The sequence below is a fragment of the Camelus ferus genome, chromosome 3 (assembly GCF_009834535.1).
Source record: "Camelus ferus isolate YT-003-E chromosome 3, BCGSAC_Cfer_1.0, whole genome shotgun sequence".
NCBI lineage: Eukaryota > Metazoa > Chordata > Mammalia > Artiodactyla > Camelidae > Camelus > Camelus ferus.
The window spans coordinates 24184207-24203133 of NC_045698.1; the positions used below are offsets into that span (position 1 = coordinate 24184207).

General features: G+C 38.0%; 2 protein-coding genes across 3 annotated transcripts; one reads left to right on the forward strand and one right to left on the reverse strand.

Moving 5' to 3' along the window:
- Positions 1 to 658: 658 nt before the first annotated feature.
- On the reverse strand, positions 659 to 9420 carry RAD1 (RAD1 checkpoint DNA exonuclease). Of its 2 annotated transcripts, XM_006194807.3 has the most exons (6): positions 9288 to 9420; positions 8555 to 8819; positions 7115 to 7223; positions 5469 to 5727; positions 3500 to 3598; positions 659 to 3095 (listed from the first exon to the last, which is right to left on the reverse strand). In XM_006194807.3, exons 2-6 carry the CDS (start codon positions 8747 to 8749, stop codon positions 2912 to 2914), a joined length of 846 nt encoding a protein of 281 aa, XP_006194869.1. In that variant the 5' UTR covers positions 8750 to 8819; positions 9288 to 9420; the 3' UTR covers positions 659 to 2911. The 2 variants fall into 2 exon arrangements, with proteins under 2 accessions (XP_006194869.1, XP_032326748.1); XM_032470857.1 differs by lacking the exons at positions 8555 to 8819; positions 9288 to 9420 and adding an exon at positions 8503 to 8521.
- Positions 9421 to 9519: 99 nt separating this feature from the next.
- Positions 9520 to 17774, forward strand: BRIX1 (biogenesis of ribosomes BRX1). The gene is made up of 10 exons (XM_014567837.2): positions 9520 to 9719; positions 11851 to 11962; positions 13455 to 13498; positions 15024 to 15094; positions 15220 to 15269; positions 15372 to 15445; positions 15613 to 15663; positions 15792 to 15893; positions 16929 to 17057; positions 17311 to 17774. Exons 1-10 carry the CDS (start codon positions 9561 to 9563, stop codon positions 17578 to 17580), a joined length of 1062 nt encoding a protein of 353 aa, XP_014423323.1. The 5' UTR covers positions 9520 to 9560; the 3' UTR covers positions 17581 to 17774.
- Positions 17775 to 18927: the final 1153 nt, after the last annotated feature.

Sequence of the window (18927 nt, forward strand, 5' to 3'; positions counted from 1 at the left end):
ACAAATTTGAATAAACATTCATTAGTGAGCACGCAGGACATTTATGCGGCCTGTTCTGCAGGCTTAGTGAAGCCTGACGTCTCTGTCCTGGCTGCTCACCCACCACTTTCCATGAAAGGTCCACTGAAGGCAAACCTGACAATATTCCAGAGATGGGACTGCCCTAATCCAGTCAGCAAATGCTTGGGCAAAATGGCAGGAAGACAGACCACTTAGGGGTTAAGCCTCAGGCACCAGGCCTAAGGGTACAGGCTACCGGCCTCACTAGGTGCTTATATCCTTTCCATGCAAGGATGGGAAACTAACTACTCTGAAATAATTTAGTTCACATATCCTGAATAGCTCTAGTTTTACCAGTGAAAGCCACTACTCTTTAACTATTATACTGATCAGTGAGCTATTAATTTCAAAAAGAAAACCTTCAAACATTTGCTCTGCTAGTTATCAAAACCTCTGGTGGTGACTGAGATATGGATGCCAGACACACTTGTAACGGTGCTGCGGCACTTCTGATTAGAGCACTGGCTGTCCGCTGCTGGAGCGGGAAACCCCTGTGAAAACTGCCAGCTGCCGCAGGGATGCGTGTAACCTGATGTGTGTATAAAAACACTACTCACGCACGATTGGGGGAAGAGAAAATACTATATAATGTCCCCAATTTCGCAGGACCCACAGATTTTATTTCAGGTGGGGACAAGGGCCAGCAGTGTGAAGACAGGGGGAGAAGGGAGTCTACACGTTCGGAAGCCCCACCGCCCTAAACTGGAGCGAACGCCCATGCTGCCCTTTTGGCACCTGTCGCTGATTCTTCACAGCACTACTTAATTCTTATGGAAATGATTGTATTACAAGACTTATTTTGATTAGAATAGGAGAATTTAACAAGTCATTTTATTTTTATTTATTTTGAATCATCTCATTAATTCTAAGTGGAAGTACCTCATCAAGAAGGGAGTAAACTAATTAAAAACAGAGAAAAGATTACCTACCCAGTCGTGGTAAGCACAAACTTACTGGAAAGAATATGAGATAAACTTCAAAATGGCAAAGCGAAATCTTAAAAATAAGATTGTAGTCTTCTCTGTGACACAGGAAATGAACTTAGCCTGGGGAAGTGCTCCCCCTAGTGGTCTGACCTTTCATAGGCACTTGAACAAAACCCAGCGAATTCCTAGGTCAAATAGGATGGCACATAAATAGAAAACTTTATTAAATCATACCTTGATGTTAGGGTGACTTAGAAAGAATTAAATTCATTAGCTTCTGAATTATAAATAACTCAAGATATGTGCAGCTAAAACAACAGTCTTAAATGTGCAAAAATGTCCGTCAAATTGATACATATTTTAAATTCTTCATAGGTTCAGCTCTTAGGAAATACAAAGTTCAAAATATATTCATAACTAAATAATTGGAATTAAATAGTGAATAATAATCTGTAAGTAGAGGTTCTTTCATCTAACAAATATTTTTTGTATCCTAGGCACTGTTCTAGGTACCAGACATACCAATGAACAACAACCAAAAATAACTGCCCTATTTTAAATTTAAAGAAAAATATAGTCCTTGAAATGTTTACTGATTGAATATTTTCATAATTGTTTTAGATTTGTTCTGTTCTTAGTGTTTATTTAGGCAAAAAAAGAAATCTGACATTTAGTAGATTCGATCATTTCCTCCTTAAACACATACTCTACAAAACTCCAGCCTCTTTTGTACCTGCTGGGCATCCTGCGACTGCCTGGGAAACTTACTAGTTATCAGGTACTCAGCCTGGGCGAGATACCCAGAACTGCTCGAGTTGGACGCAAGCTTGGGAGCAGTGCCTGCATCTGTTGTGGGGGAGCTTTTCCCTCAGTGCTTGGCTGAAATACTCTCCAAAGGCCAAGAGTGCCTGCCCACTGAGACACACTGAGCTGTTGTCACCTGGTACAGAAACTTCATTTTAGTTACGTATTTTTTCTACTAGAAAACAAGGTAGATAATTTTAGCATTATATTTTATCAAATATCTGCACACCACAAACATTATTTCATTGAAAACTATCCAAGAAAGTGTAAAAACAGTAACTGGTTTTGTACACCTTAGTTTGGTTGAGAAACTTCTATAGGCAAACAGAAGGTATCTAATAAGTATTTACTACACTGAACAGTTTTCAGAACAAGATGAAAATCTAACTCTGAAGACTATTTTATATCTTGTACATAGATGTCTTCAAAATATACACTTCAAAAATAAATCATATAATTATCCAGACTTGTTTGGTGATGCCTAAGTTTCCTAACATTTGTGAAGAAATCACATGTAAAAGTAGTCACTTCAATGCAATTAAATGCTATTTTTAAAAACGGATTCTTTAAAACAGTGGTTCTCAAACTTTAGCATCCATCAGAATCTCCAGGAGGGAAGTTTTTTAAACTATAGATTGCTGGCCTGCCCCCAGAGATCCTGACAAGTTTCCAGGTGATCTAGGCACTTTGAGAACCACTGCCCTAAGATAGATACTCTAGAATTCCAACTAATAAGCAATGCCCCTTTGCCATTGCTTTCTCTAATAGTAAATAAATAAAAACATTTCAGATATAGCTTCATCAAACTTTAAATTTTTAGACTCTTGGAAGGTCCAATTTAAATAGAATAAAACATAAAACTTACTCATCTTGGCCCTTAATGATTCCCATGAGTTCAAAAGACAGAACCACAGGGCAGTCCAGGACTGGATAAACCTGTGACCACATGAAAACATTACTTACAAAATACAACTATTAGGGGACAGGGACTTTGCTCCAGTCTCTTCCAGGCTTCTTTGCCTTAGAAAATCCAGTAAGAAATCATGAAGAGCACCACACTCAGAGCAGGAACACGACCTATCAGGAACGTGTACGTAAACACACACACGGAACGGCCAGACTTAAGACTCAGACTCAGGAACTTCTTCGTCAGGACAGCAGTAATATTCCACAAAACATATCTGTCCGTCTTCATTTCTAATCATATACTGTAATGAGAGGAATCCTCGGTTATCTGTCCGAATAGACACCTTACAAGACAGGACTAATGCCTTTGTAGAGGGCTTCAGTAAAGAAATCTTGTATCTGTAGAAGAATAAATAAAAGGCTGTTATTTGGACACACTTTAAGCAGTGCTCATAATTCCAAGGAAAGGACAAAAATTAGCCAACAACTACCAAGTAGCAAATATAAGAATAAAATCAAATCCTTGTCTAATTTACTAGTATTTTCTCATTTTAAAAATTTCATCCCTTATTACAATCCAAAATCCCCAAGTAAACCCAGCAACCTACTGTTTATTGATTGGTTGGTTGATTGATTGACTGAATTATAATCAGTTTACAATGTTGTGTCTATTTCTGGTTCACTATTTACTTTTTAAATGCTACACTTTTATCAACACATTGAAAGTTTTAAAAAATTTAACAGAAATGTGGTAGTTAACCTCCCCTTCATCACCAATGACAACCTTTACAGTAAGAACTGACCTGTTGACCTGGGTCTGAGTACACTGAAATGATTCCATCAAATCAGAATCTTTGGGATAGTCAAGGTGTGAGCTTCCTGCATTCCCAAAAGTAGATAACCTGTAGTAGAAAACGAGCAACTCATTTATTCATTGGTCCAACAATAAGCCACATTAGGATCCAAATAAAGACAACACTTGCTTAATAAAGCTCATTCTGTTGAATGAAACAGATATGTAAACACATGCTGAAAATGCACGGTAACAATTACATAATGAAGATTCCTGTAGGATGCTGTGGGAGTATAGGAGAGCTGGCAGCTAGTAAACAGCTTTGAAAAAAATCAGTCACAAAAGGAATTGGTGAGGGGTGGGCTGCTTCAATTTCATTACCTTAATTCTTCTCAGACATTGTCCTTTCCTCACCCTTAAATGAGAAGTATGTAACAGTAGAGTTGACGAGTGACAAAGACCCTGGTCTAAGTCAGCTGCCAGCCTGGGGTCCTGTTCCCTATCTTTACTGCCACACTAAGCAGTTAAGGCTTTTCTGTATCCCAGACTGCAATCAGGATGTTTTATGGTTTTCCTCGCTTGGTAATATCAGCAGTTTGTAGGCAATTTATAAATGTATGTTTACTTAATGTGCAAGCACTCACCACTTGCTATAGGGATAACAGGCGGATGAGTACTCTTCTAGCACAAGAGAGAAGACCTATGTGCTGATTTCCCCTAGGACCCATCTTTTCTCTCTTATAACGTAACCTCTTTCTCTGAGTCAAGTCGTCCATGCCCAGCCATGATGATGGTTCCCAAATCTAAATTTCTGGGCTAGACTCTCTCCTGAGCTCTAGATCTGTATGTCCAGCTACTGCCTAGTGTCACAGGCGCCTCACATTTAACACATCCAGAAACAGTATTTCAACTTCCAGTTCCCCACCACCAAACAGTTTCCCACAGGGGAGATGACAGATACCATGACCCATCTGGTTACCCATGCTGAGATCTTTAATATGGGGATCCTCTGGAACACTCTTGTTTCAGTGAATCTTAATTCATATCACTGCTTAAGTAGGGTTCTGTTGATTTCTATTTTGGTTAACATTTTAACCAATCTTGAGCCAAATTTTTAACTGCCTAAGCCATGAAAAGGGCCTGCCGTTCTTCCACAGCAGATACAAAAAGAACAGTTACACCTCTCGTATCATGTGTATTTAACTTCCTACTCTTTACTATTATGAAATATTTCAAAAGAGAAGAAATATTTAAATTCTCTCTCCAAATTGATTCTAATCCTGAAAAGAGTTCTGCCCCTTCATAATTTATTGGGCCAAAATATGAGAAGCAGCTTGACAGCTTTTAACATTGTATTCCTGCAGAAAACTGCCCTCTTTTAGGATGCTCATCCTGACCTTTCCTCCCTAAGGACTCATCTATTGGTTCCTGAGGATCTATGTATATTATTTTAGAATTTGACGGCATGTAATTTTGTTCCCTCTGAGGTGTTTCACATATTTCCTCTTCACCTTGATTTTAAGCTGTTCCTTCCTGTTGTGCTTAATAAGGCAAATATGCACACAGGAGGTGATCAGTAAATACTTAGTGGATGAACCATGTCTAGAAAATACCTACTTCCTTTGGTATTCTGTACTAACTTGAAAGAAAGAGATACCATATAACATGAACACCTTTTCCAAAAGTTTAAGCCCAGTTTTCCTCACGATGCCCCCTGACCCACAACAGTAAGGAGGACAACAATGAAAAGACCACTAGTTTGTGAATTCGGAGACGGGGCTACTCTCCTAGAAACCAACACTACCTGTGAAGCTTTGGAGAGTGAGCTAATCTTCCCGGGTCCTAAGGGTCCTGACCTTAGTATGAGCTAAGGTAAAAGCTCTCTGAAGTTCTCAAAATTCTAATAACCTGGATAATAAAAGGTCTGCATCTTAAGCAAACGTGTAAGTAGGGAGATGGAGTCAACTGCTGTCAAGTACCTGAAATAAGGCTTATCTGGAGACATGGTGATCTGTAGGACCTCGCTCGTCATATCCAATTCGGAAAATGCTTCACGGAGCCCCTCTGACTGCAGAATAATTTTATTAATAACATTGGTGCTGCAGAAATCAAAGTCCAGGGTCTCCTCAGGCTCCTGTGTATTGATTTTACAGACTGTCACCACTCCACCTTCTTCCAGAAATAGCATCAAAGGGTAACCGTAGCCTTGGTAACACATCCGAAGTGCAGTTAAAGTCCCTGCGATGGAAAGAAATCACACTTTGGGCCTGGCTTTATAGCTCTGGGTTCAGCTCCTCCTCAAATAATGCAAAAAACTCCCTCCTCAAGAGTATTTTATTCTGTCCAATTTCTAGCATGTATGTATGTATCTCCTTATAAGAAGGGATCACATCTTCCCTGATGACAGTTGTGTGTCGACAATTCCAAAAATAACTTCAAGAAATTGGGGAACCAGAACAAAATGTAATGTAACTCTTTGAAACTCATTTTCCAGGTTGCCAAAAACCACCTGCAAAATAGCTTGTTGATTCTACATATACAACGTCAGGCTGGAGAATCTACGTGGTCCAATACTGTGTGTCATAGAACTGCTGCAGAGTAGGCTATGCCATGGCTGAAGGTTCAGTTTGTGCAACAGTGGATTGCTTCGATACTGTCTTCCTATAACCTCACTCTATTCACTGTGATAAGGATCCCTCCAACCTTTTCCATTGGGAGACAGTCTTTACATTGCCTCAGATTTTAAGATCTAATTGGGAGAAAAAGAGTGGTTAATGGTGGGCAGGGTTTTACCACTGCAAGCCGTTAGAGAGGAGGAGTAATATGACAGGACCTTCCAGCTCCTGTCTCTTACTGGGTGGAGAACCACAGTGAGGAATGGGGGAAGGCAGAGGCTTTTATGAAAAACCAGCTGGGGAACACGGCATTAAAAAAATTTATAATTTTAGCCAATTCTAATAATAATGGAATTGTCAGTACAAAATTAAAATATATTTTCTAGAGAACCATAACTGAATTTTTTCTAGTAATATCCAGATTCCTTTCCTGTGAAAAAGAAATCATTCGTCTTGGGATTCCTTGTAGTTTTATACCCATAGCAACCAAAGTCACTATTCCTAAAAATACATCAGTATTTTAAAGGAAAGCATTTAGGAAAATAAACATAATTTATAAACAGGGCTTAAAGAAAAAAAGCAAACAAATTTTGAACACAGTAAACTGGGAGTCAGGAGAATTGGTTTCCATTTTTCTCTGCCGCCAACTGTAATTCTGGACAAGTCAGAAAAAAGAAGCAATTAAAATATATTTCCCAATGTTAAAGATATTTAAGACATGTTCAAAGTCTTCTTTTGATTAGTTTAAATTTAAAATCTTAAAAGCTTTGTAAATTTAAAAAAATGGATGGGTGTAAATACTTTTGCAAATATGAAAAGAACCACAAGCATATGTTCTGTTAATATTATGAAAAATCAGAATCCATGACTGTGGCAAATGAAAAATGAATCAGCAATTAATTTTCTAAAGAAATGTTTATATTACTTATATTCTAATAACTTTTCCTGTATTTTTCTGACCATTCTGTATAATGCTTTTATGTTGTTATAATGATAATAAAATGGTTCACCTGGAGTAGGACTTGATCCAAAAATAGATAAACAGTCTAAGAGGACGGTTAAATTAATTCGAAAAGTAACAGACTCTTCTTGAACTGTAAATTCTTGAAATATTCCAGCCTATGAAAAAAAGTAAATGTGAAAATGTACGTACATGAAAGAATGAAAACTTAACACTAAGGCTCTAGAGTTCCCTTTTAAATGGTTTTAAAATAACAATATTGTGCTAAACGCATTAAAGTAATTTCTGATTACCAATCAAAACATCTTACGCTTTCCAACTGTGATCCATTAGAACACTACTCAATAGTTAAAGGTGTAAGAGTGATTTCGATTCCATACCAAACTTTATAAGGATCCTTCATCTAGCTTGGATCTAAACTATCCCCCACGTGACTCTCTTGTCTCCTTTTTGTGCCCATCACTTCAGCTAAAGTCATTTGGAAAACAGCCAAACAATTAGACAATTAATGAGTGATACTGGTTTTCAATTTCTTCTGAGGACAGGAACCATGTCTTAGTTATCCCTCTATACCTAAGGTCATACAGTGCACTTAGGTGTTCCCCAAAAATGCTGAATTAATCTGAAATCCTATCTGAACCATACAAATAATACAATGTAAGAACAAGTAGATTATAACCAATGCAAGGAAATTTTTTTTAATAATAGGGAGATAGTGGTAAAGTGTTATTATGGAAAAAAATATTCTGAGGTCTTCATCCCAACTCAGCCATCTGCCAGCTGTAGGACCACTGACAAATCCATTAAAACTGTCTTAGTTTTCACATATGTAAAGTGGGAATAATAACAGAACCCACCTTGTAAGACTACTGTGATGATTAAATGAATTAAATATATAAACATATAAAACACTCAGTAGAGTGAGCGCCTGACCTATACTTTATTTTTATTTGGAGGGGGAGTTATTCTTTTACTATTATTAAGGAATCCACTTCTATGACTTCTGTGAAGCCCAGGCTTGGGTAACGGTGGCAAGCCCTGAAGGGAGCTCTACCCTACTCTGGACTTTCTGGTCATAACCACTGTCTTCTCTATCTCAGCTGAAAACCCAAACACAGGAGGCCTCAATCTCTGAACTCCTCCCTCCCGGAAGATGCCAAAGCCAACTATATGAGAGGTTTTATCAAAGGAGAAGACGACCTTATCCTCCCAGAAGACAAATCCTCTACTTTGCTTTATGAGGCAGATAGCAACCCCAAACCACAGACAGGTTGGGACCTGCGCAGGCCTCACACTGGCCTATACATTGGCTTAATATATTTTAGACATTATTATTAACCATTATCTCTGTAAAACAAGATGGGAAAAGAATTCAAATAATGACATTATGTTCTACAACTTAAATGACGTTTGTTAAAACGTTCGGAATTCACTGACCTCGGTGAAGAATATCACATGTCACAGGCTTAAAGGTGCCTTACTTCCGTACCTGAATAAAAGCATTTGCTTGCACACATTTTGCGTTTTCCACTGTCACCTTGATTCCATTCTTAGTAGCGAAACACGTGGCATGTTCTCGGAAATGAATGGCCTTCAAGATAGTGGAGAGATTCCTGACGTTGTCAAGGCTGGCCACTAAGCTGTAATCACTCTCATCTGGGATCGGCTGGGTTAGGAGGGGCATGGTCCACGGCGCATTCGGCTCCCGGGGATGCTCCCGGTGCCAACACCCGCGCCCGCGGGTCGCGAAACACCTGATTAGATTTGACAATAAAACTCCGCGTCAATGCCGACGAGGCCCGCGATCTCAACCCGCGCGGAGCCAAGTGCAAAAGGCCTGGACGATGATGGTAGAACCCGGCCGACCAGGGACCGAACCCCACCTCTGCCACGTAACTGTCTAACTCTGGGGGAAACTACTGATGTCTCTAAGCTGCGGTTTCCTTGTCGCTAGTATGGGAATAGTAACACACGAAAAGTTGTGAAGGATGAAAATACGCTCCTAACACGGCCATTCACTCGGGCCAGTTCCTCACGCCAAACTGAGGCTACGCATCCCAGGAGACGGCTTGGAGCTGTCCTTTGTCACTAAATTTGCCCCTAACAGAACAGCCGATGGGAGGCAGGCCCCAGTCCTCCCCGACAGCACGGCTCACCAGCCCGCCGCGGGACCGCACGCGTTACTAGTCTCGGGATCCGGAGAGCCCAAGCCCAAACCCTACCTCTACGCCGCGTCCCGGAGACAGCTCCCGGGAAATTGGAGAGAAAGTGGGAGACTCCCGCCACTCTTTTCAGATCGGCCGGCCACTTCCGCCCCCGTCACCACTGAGATAGACGAGGCCTAGAGAGTCGAGCGTGCAGTACCACAGAGACAGGAAACAGGCACCATAGAGCTGTAGGAGGACCGCCGAGAGAAGCCCCGGGACCATAGAGATGGGAATGCGGAGCGAGCGGCAGAGCCGGAAGGAAGGCCCAGAACGTAGGCGCGCAGCAAGATGGCGGCGACCAAGAGGAAACGGCGTGGAGGCCCAGCGGGTCAGGCAAAAAAGCTAAAAAGAACCGAAAAAGATGCCAAGCCGCCTGCTAAGGCCAGCGACGTAGCAGAGGAGGCGGAAGGGGAAGAGAGAGATCGTATCCCAGGCCCGGTTTGCAAGGTAGAGGGGGCTCTGCGGCCTCGGCTCCACGGGCCTTCTTTGGGACTACCTACCTGATAACGGCTCTGCGGGTTCCCGAGTTGCTGGGTTGTTGTGGGAGCTCAGTCTCAGCTCTCCCGGCGGGACCTGTGCTGTGTTTACATCTTATCCTCGTGCACGTGGCCGCCCTCCTGGAGGCGGTCGGCTGAGCAACTGGCCGGTCGTCAGAGCTCTTCGCGGCTCACAGAGAAGGGAATTAAGGGGACTAGTTCCAGTGTTCCGTCTTCTAGCCGTTCCACGTTTTGTTGGGTTGTTGTTGGAGAGTAGTTCGTTTCACTAAAGTTACTTCTCGCTATTGACTATACCCCTTCCAGGTATTAATATTCCCATATTCAGCCATAGTTAGCTAAGGTCAGTTAGGGATACTGAAGCTTGTAATGCGGTCCTTCAAAAAGTTGCTGGTCTTGGGACTGTGATTTTGACTTGTTTGATCTTCAACTGTCATGGGATAACGAAAGCTGAAGTAGACAGTATGAGCTTTACTTATATTCGACGAAGTTTTATCATGCCAGGCTCTGTAAAAGGTTAGGTTTCCCCTGTTTTGGAATTGCAAAACTAGAACTTGATCACTGCCTCTTAAAATGTTGGCTGTTAGAAGGAAACTACTCATATATAAGTTGATGGTTTTTATTCAAAAGAAGGTGAACCCAAGTTGTTGGATCTTTCATTCACCTGAGAGCTCGTTAAGCTAGATCAAAGACTGTGGAGACAAGAACTGCGTTTGACTAATTTCTGTATCTCCCCAGCTTAGAGGAGATCTCTACTACGTAGTGAGTGATGAATAAATGACCCTTTGTGCTGTGGTGGGGTGGCAAGCACTGGGAAAGGAGTTAGCTCTGAGGAATGAAAGACGAGCTTGAATGCTAGCCCTGCTGTTAATTAATAGGGAAATGTTTTTTGAGCTTTTTTCTGCAAATTAAGAGGAAGAAAATGTGATTTACTTTTTGTGACGAATAAGCTGGACTTCCAGTAGATTTTCAGTGAATGTTACTGCTCTCACTTTTCCCCTTAGGAACTAGAAGGATGGAAATATGATAGTGTTTATGATCTGAGTCATAATATAAAAAATTCTACTTAAGTACAGAAAATGAAGATTGCTTTTACTCTGGGATAACCAAGTAAGGGATCAGGAAGGATTTATGTAGCCTTTGAGCTGCATCCCAAGGTAAGGGCAAAATTCCAATATTCAGAAATGAGCGAGAACAATGTAAGGGAGAGAGAGAAAAACAAAACAAAACTGAACAAAGGTGTTGAAGTAGAGGAAATGCTGAAAGTTTAAAAAAATACAGCCAAATTGGCTAAAGTGTGGGGTCGATTTGGGACAATAGTGAGGTAGAAATATAAATATTTTAGAATTCAGTGTTAAGCTGTGTCATTTTGGACCTTGTTTAGAAAAGCCTGGAAGGTAAAGATGTGATTGGAGCAATGCTTTAAGAAGTTAAGCAGGTGCTAGTCTGCTTTACCTACGGTAGGAGCTCCTAGCTGGGAAGACTAAAATTTAGGAGATCGGCAATTGATATGAGATTATAAGAATCTGAAAGAAGGCAGTATCACTAGGAAAGGATTAAGAGTTGTTGCAAAGAAATTGACATTTCTTAGTGCTTATGATATGAGAGGATAAGGGCAAGTGGAAGATTCAGAGCATGGGGGACTGAAATGGTGGTGACATCAGAAGTATAAACAGCAGGGCAATTTACTGGATTTTAAGCTTTAGCATTCTAGAGTTGAATTTGAGGTAAGTTAAGTTAGGCTAGAAGAAGTTCCTTACCTTTCTGTAGAGTTGGCAGTTGAAGCTGTGGAAATGGTTGTGAGAACTGTCCTGAAAGATCAGAAGTAAAACAGAGGGCTAAGAAAGAATCTTTAGAATCAAGAGAAAGAATTGGAGAGATTAAAGGAAAAAACTGAAAAGATAAGAAAACAAGGAAAGCATTTTTGGCTCGCAAATGGGGTCAGTGAATGCTGCTGAGAGATTGACTTAAAGGTTAAAATCAGGATTATTTGGCTCACTACTCTTGGAAGCTTTATCTTTAAGCAAACAAACAAGGTAGCTTCACTATGAGATTTTGAAGTCTTCTTTTTTTTTCCCCTTTAGGGCAAGTGGAAAAATAAGGAACGGATTCTTATCTTTTCTTCCAGAGGAATAAATTTCAGAACAAGACATTTAATGCAAGACTTGAGAATGTTGATGCCTCATTCTAAAGCAGGTGCGTATATATATGTATATACTTAAAAATTAGTGTTTATAAACTTGCTTACTGATGTGTTTTCACTTTGTGTCACACTTTATTTGTTCAGCCTTGTCAGGTAAAGAGCCATGACTTCTCAGACGTTTCTCTATTCAGTGCCAAGATTTTTCCAGTTAATATTTTTTAGAATCCTTTGCAAAACTCATTAAACATTCTCTTCACTTTCTTAAACAGATATCCTAATTAGCAAAACATTTCTTGAAGGTCCAGGAATGCCTTCATTGTAATGTTCTCAGAGAACTTGTTTGTCCAACTAAATATTTCAGGACTGCTATGAATTACTTTCTGCATTTAAAAAAAAAGAAAAAAAAAAAAACAACGTGTTCTTATTAAAAATTTAATGGACCTGGAGTAGGATTTCAGGCACCTTTAAGTTGGGGCTCAGCCTACTCCTAAATGCCAAGCCTATTCTTTTTAGCAATGTGGTATCTTAGAGGCAACTGAAGATCATCTGGTTTGGGGTTTAGAACCATGGCAGTGCTATCATGAGACTGTTTTTGTGCCTGTGTTAGGAGGTGCTTTTGATTTTAGTTGTAGGTGATAACTTAGTTCCTTAGACCAATGTTCCTCAAATTGAGGTCTGCTATTGCATCTTCAGATCCCTGAAACAAACTAAGAGAATTTTAATTTATTTTGTTTCTTAAGTGAGTGTTCCTTGAACCAGAGTCCTAGAACGTAGTTTGTGGTTTGTGAAAATTTTTCTGTTTTTGAAAAGGATTCATAGAATGCAGGCAAAGCCCATTTTATTGCACTTCAGTTACTGCGTTTTAAAACAAATTGAAGGCTCATGGCAACCCTACATGGAACAAGTCTGTTGGCGCCATTTTTCCGATGGCATTTGCTTACTTTTTGTGTGTGTGTCACATTTTGGTAATTCTTGGAATATTTCAAACTTTTATTATTGTTTTATTTGTTGTTGTGATCTGCAATCAATGATTTTTGATGTTAGCCACTGTGACTCACCTGGGGCTCAGATGATGGTTAGCATTTTCTAGCAATAAAGTATTTTTTAATTAAGGTATTACATTTTTTTGACATAACGCTGTTGCACACTTAATAGACTATGGTATAGTGTAAACATAACTTTCATATGCACTGGGAAACCAAAAAATTCATGTGACTTACTTTATTAAGATATTTGCTTTATTGTGGTGGTCTGGACCTGACCTGGCAGTATCTCTGAGGCCTGAACACAAAGTCTGAACACAAAACACTGCTGACAGCTTAATAATTCCTGAGAACTATTATTAATCACTCACTTTTACATTTGAAAAAACAAGATTTTTTTAAAGAAGTCATGTGTTTTTAGGTCTAATCATTTTGAAGAATAGTAACATCTCATTTAAACTGAAGATTATAAAAATACTTAATATAATTTCCTAGAACATGTATGATTTGATTGAAGTAGCTTTGAAATCTTTTGTTTACTTGCTTTTTTCTCTTTTTTTAGATACTAAAATGGATCGTAAAGATAAGTTATTTGTGATTAATGAGGTAATTTTAGAAAGTAATTAAAATATTCTAGCAACATTGTATTTAGGAACAAAATATTTTGGAACACTAAAAATAGTTCATTTGAAAAATCTAAAATGATTATAAATCAGTAAAAAATGTTTAAAAAAATGTTATTCTATGAGTTAAGTTGTTTTAACATACTCAGACAAATTTTATTAACTTTAATAATTTGCCTTCCAAATTTTTATAGAACTCATTGTCTATCTCTCACAGTTTAGGGCTTCAGGATATATTATTTCTTGATCATCCTTATGTTTGTCTTCTCTCAAAAAGCATATTGAAAGCTCATTATTTTAAAAAGCTCAAATTGAATAGTATTTGCCAGTATTGAAAGTGATGTATGTGATAGTTGCTCTTAAGTTGTTGCAAACTAGTAGTGGGTTAAATTTGCAAAGTAGTGTTGAAGACTAAGCTTACATTTTAAGCAGATTTTTTAAAACCTAGAAGAATTGTTTAAAAAAAAAACTCTGTAGCTGTTAGAAAAGCTTCTATTATTCTTTTAGCAAAAATTTTTGAAGCTCTGCTGTGTTGTGGCATTATTATATGGAAACTGTTTAAATAACAATGCCCCTGTTGTCGTGAAGACTACATTCTAATGGCGGTGACAGTCCCTAGACAAGTAGTATAATTTCAAAAGAAGGTATGAGAAATAAACAGGGTATGGGTTTCCAGCAACTGAAACTGAATTGGAAAACGCCAACTTAGCATTGTTATGTTTATTCTAAGACCAGTAAGAAATAGAGCATTGGACTGAAGAATTTTTTAAGTCTTAGTAGTTTAGAGTTTATAATTACTATATGTATTAGTTTGTGAATCCTATAATAATACAGGACATAGTTTCTTTGTTGCTTTTGTGTATTTCTCAGTTGTGACTTTGTAAACCCTCAAGATGTTGAAGTTTAATTCAACTTGAAATAGGTTTTATATACTTCAACCTTTCACCAATCCCTTAGTAATTTTACAGAACCAATCGCAGAAATGGTAGTACAGATAAGAGGGGGAAATGTAAATTTCTTGAGCTTAAAGTCAAAAAGCTAGAGAGTTAAAAATCAGAGTTAGTATTGTAAAGGATGTTTTAGGTTCTCTAAGGACTGTATTTTCCTACCTTGGTCAGGCTATTTGTAGTCTGCTTTATCCCTGGGGCATCAGTTTTTAGTCTTTGTAGTTTTTTTGGTAGTACTTCGTAGTCCTTTGTGCGGTATACAGGACTATGGTGAGAAGAGGCTCCCAGTAATCAGAAGTGAGGCCAGTTGTCTTTGAAATGCTAGCCAAAAAGAGTGGCTGCTTTCACCAAAGAGGTGGGCAGAGCATCTAGTTTACCTTGGGCAGAAAACCTAAGAGGAACTTAAACGTTTCTTTCTGTGAATAAATTTACCTATATTTAGACCTTTGTCGCCTGTTAGCCTGCTCAAGTATTTTTGGAGGCATCTAAATATTAATTGCATTGAATTGCTTTAGTTATTTTTCTCATCTACTTCAGTTTTCTGTACTTTGCTCCATTTAGGTTTGTGAAATGAAAAACTGCAATAAATGTATCTATTTTGAAGCTAAGAAAAAACAAGATCTCTATATGTGGTAAGAGAATGTAGTAATATTTGGGAATGTGTGAGCACATTATGGTGCCTTTTAAACTGCATCGATAGTAAGCATTTACTGCATTCTAAATTCTAATTAGTTGGAAAACCTTTTATATTTTTTAGGCTTTCAAATTCACCTCATGGACCATCTGCTAAATTCCTTGTTCAAAATAGTAAGTTGATTCAATTTAAATTTTTTGGTGAGAAAATTGAAAGTAATCTTTTGGGATAATTGTGCCAAAGTATAACTGTTTTTGTTGTTATAATTTTTCTAGTTCATACTCTAGCTGAGCTGAAGATGACTGGAAACTGTTTGAAAGGTTCTCGGCCCCTCTTGTCTTTTGACCCTGTAAGTTTCTAATTTAGTGTATAAGGTCTCATTTTCTTACTCTGCATGGTTGTTTTTTAGTGTATATAGTTGTATAATTCAATTTAGTTAACATAAAAAAACCCACAAAAATAATTTTAAGCAAAACACTGCTATTTTCAAATAACATGTTCACTCTATTTTTATAGGCTTTTGATGAATTACCACATTATGCTTTGTTAAAAGAACTCTTAATTCAGGTAAATATCTTTCCTAGAAACAGTTTTTAGTAAAATACTATAAATGAATGTCTTCCTTTAAACTTAGCTATCAGAACGCACATGGAATGTCATAGATTACAGAACTGACGTGTCCTTTTTTTCGCTAGATCTTCAGTACACCACGCTATCACCCCAAAAGCCAACCATTTGTAGACCATGTGTTTACTTTCAGCATTTTGGATAACAGGATATGGTTTCGGAACTTTCAGGTTAGCTTTATTAACTTTTAACTGTACTTTGAAATAAGTTAGGGTATGTGATGTTTATAGACATAGAAAATGCAAACGATAAATCCTTTTCTTTTAAATGGGTTTCTTTTCCCCTCAGACTTGTAGTAAATAACTACTGCTTAAGTTCGTGGCTATCAGCGGATGTGGAGTATGGGTTTTCTAACAAGCCACTATATGTTCAGTAAAATAGAAGCTTCTCTCCCAAGAGGTTAGAATCTACTGGGGGAGGGGTGGGGTTAAGACGTAGAAAAACATAACCCCTGTAGAAAGCATTCAATGAGAACTATTAGGTGAGTCATACAGTGACTCATTCAGGAGGAGAGGTGATTCTGGAAATCGTGAAGCAGGAGTTTGGCAAGATAATAAGCGCAGAGAGGTGGTGAGGTGGAGAACAGCAAGACAAAATTTCAGACAGCTTGTGAAGTGCTGCATGTGCTGTTATGTTGGGTACCTTGCGTTGGGAGTTAAACATACCCCCTTCTTAACCTCTGAGGGCAGGCATACCTTAGCCAACAGTATTAATATTTGTAGTTCAGAAGTTGCCTCTTAATTCCACAATCAGTAGCCATTCAAAAATAAATTTTACCATGTATTCTTTTATATACCTTTTAATCTAATTTGAATTAGATTTATAAAAGCAACTTAGGGGTTGATTTAAATTTTGAAAGGGGGCCCCGTAGGCAAATCACATTTAGTTACCGTGGTTGCAGTTTTAAATATTCACTTAACCACAGTTTTTCAAGAAGACTTGCATTGTAGAAGCAAGATACAGACCAAATTGAAATGACTCAATTTGGAAAGAACACACTGAAAAAAAAAATGTATATTTTTCCATGACAACTACTATATTTCAGAACATATTGATGATTTTGCACTTGCCAAGTTTCACTTCCACAATAATTTTATTGGTTATCAGTTCTTTTAGGCACGTTTGTAATGAGGTCATAGTCAATATATATACCTTTTAGGAATGGTATAATCAAACCAAAATGAAATGTTTCCTTTTTATTAAAGATCATAGAAGAAGATGCTGCTCTGGTAGAAATAGGACCTCGTTTTGTCTTAAATCTCATAAAGATTTTCCAGGGAAGTTTTGGAGGACCAACTTTGTATGAAAATCCTCACTACCAGTCACCAAACATGGTAAGCTGTTTCTGTTATTCAGTGCCCCCTCAATGTCTCAGAACTCTTGGCCAAGATAATTCTGTCAAGGAATTACTGTTCTGTGAACTATGAAACTGAATTTGGATTTTGCTGCATACAGTCTTGCAAATTACTACTTTTTTTTTTTTTAATGACACGATGTGAAGGGAAATAGGGTTCATAAGTGAATATCCTTGCCATACATAAAATGCTTATTTTCATTTCAAAAGTGCCTGTAATGTTTTGTTTCTAGCATCGGCGTATCATAAGATCCATCACAGCTGCAAAATACAAAGAGAAACAGCAAGTGAAAGATGTGCAGAAACTGAGAAAGAAAGAACCAAAGACTATTCTTCCCCATGATCCCACTGCAGATGTTTTTGTTACACCAGCTGAGGAAAAGCCGATAGAAATTCAGTGGGTAAAACCAGAGCCAAAAGTCGATTTGAAAGCAAGAAAGAAAAGGATTTACAAAAGGCAAAGAAAAATGAAACAGAAGGTGAACAGTGGGAATGCAAAGTGAATCAATGGATAACTAATTTGTTTTCAGTTGTTTTTATATTTATTTTCTATTCAGTGTGTAAATACTTTTGTTATCCAGGGCTGTCTTATATCTAATTAGTGTGGCATTTAAAAGAAAAATGAAAATTAAGATCTTGTGGCTTCAGTGGCATCTGTGTTTTTCTAAATAAAATATCACCAGAACTCATCAGTTAATTTCTGTTTCTCTTTTCAAAGCTTGTTTGGTATTATTAAAAACTTAGCACACTTAAGTTTTAGGCCTGTTCTCTTGGATTAAAATTTTGAGGTTAGCAAGACTGAAATTCCAACAAATTTTTTGGGTCATTACTACTTGTAAAACAGCATTAGGCACTCTGAGAGCCTAGTTTCAGATGGTAAAGTTGGGATAGCCTAGTAGAAGGGAAAACGTGTTACTGAGGTTTGAATCCCTGAGTCACAAGTCAGTGAGGCCCTGGAAAAGCCAACTTCTCATCTTGGTTTCTTCTCTTGAAAAAGAATGTGTAAAAATACTTAGGTTTTACAAATCAAATAAGTTAATACGTGTGTTGAAAGCTTTCTGTAGATTACAAATTTAATTTAGAAGCAGGTGTAAATTACTTAACAAATTAACACTAAAACGAAGAAAAATGGGACAGTTGTTAAGAGTGCACCAAAACATTTGAATTTCTCCCCTTATGAAAGAACTTTATTTGAAGCAAAGAGAGCACTTGCCTTACCACCCTGGGGGTAGGTTAGTAACAGGGAAAGAAAAGATTCTGGGTCCAAGTGGCCCTAGACAGGATTGGGTCATGCATGTGGTGTTTTGTCACCTTATTTTTATTTCAGGCTGATCATTTCCTCATGTCTTTGTTCTGCAACATGATTAGTAATTACATGGCATTCTACCCTGTCACAGCTATCTAAACAGTCCCCTATTGTTGGATATTTGAGTATTTCAGTTTTATGTTTTTCTCTGGTATAGGTGTTTGCAGCAAACATTTCTATTCCTATATTTTGTACAATATTTGTGGTTTCCTATAAGTAGGACTCAGGTCAAAAGTTATGAACATTAAGACATTTTAATTGTCCCCCTAAATACTGTATTTCATCAGAGGTTGATTTTCATTTCCTTGTACTCTTGCTAATGGTGAGATAATCTTTGTCAATTCGATAGATAAAAAAAGGAATACTTTTTTGGGGGGCTAGGTAATGGTTTTTGTTTTTGTGTGGTAGTTACATGAATTTGTGAGTTCTTTTATATAGTAAAGTTTTTCTAGACATCTTTTCTAGTTTGTCACTTGCATTTTAATTTTGTCTTTAGATCCATCTGCAGGCAGAATGATCAGTTTTTCCATTTCAGTTTTTCTCA

Excerpts from the sequence above, each read along its gene's own strand:
- BRIX1 (XM_014567837.2), top strand. The coding sequence starts at position 9,561 with ATGGCGGCGACCAAGAGGAAACGGCGTGGAGGCCCAGCGGGTCAGGCA. Across the intron at positions 13,499-15,023 it reads AGTTATTTGTGATTAATGAG|GTTTGTGAAATGAAAAACTG; the intron begins GTAATTTTAGAA and ends TGCTCCATTTAG. Across the intron at positions 15,270-15,371 it reads TAAATTCCTTGTTCAAAATA|TTCATACTCTAGCTGAGCTG; the intron begins GTAAGTTGATTC and ends TAATTTTTCTAG.
- RAD1 (XM_006194807.3), bottom strand. The coding sequence starts at position 8,749 with ATGCCCCTCCTAACCCAGCCGATCCCAGATGAGAGTGATTACAGCTTA. Across the intron at positions 7,224-8,554 it reads AAGCAAATGCTTTTATTCAG|GCTGGAATATTTCAAGAATT; the intron begins GTACGGAAGTAA and ends TTTTTTTCATAG. Across the intron at positions 5,728-7,114 it reads TGGATCAAGTCCTACTCCAG|GGACTTTAACTGCACTTCGG; the intron begins GTGAACCATTTT and ends TTTCCATCGCAG.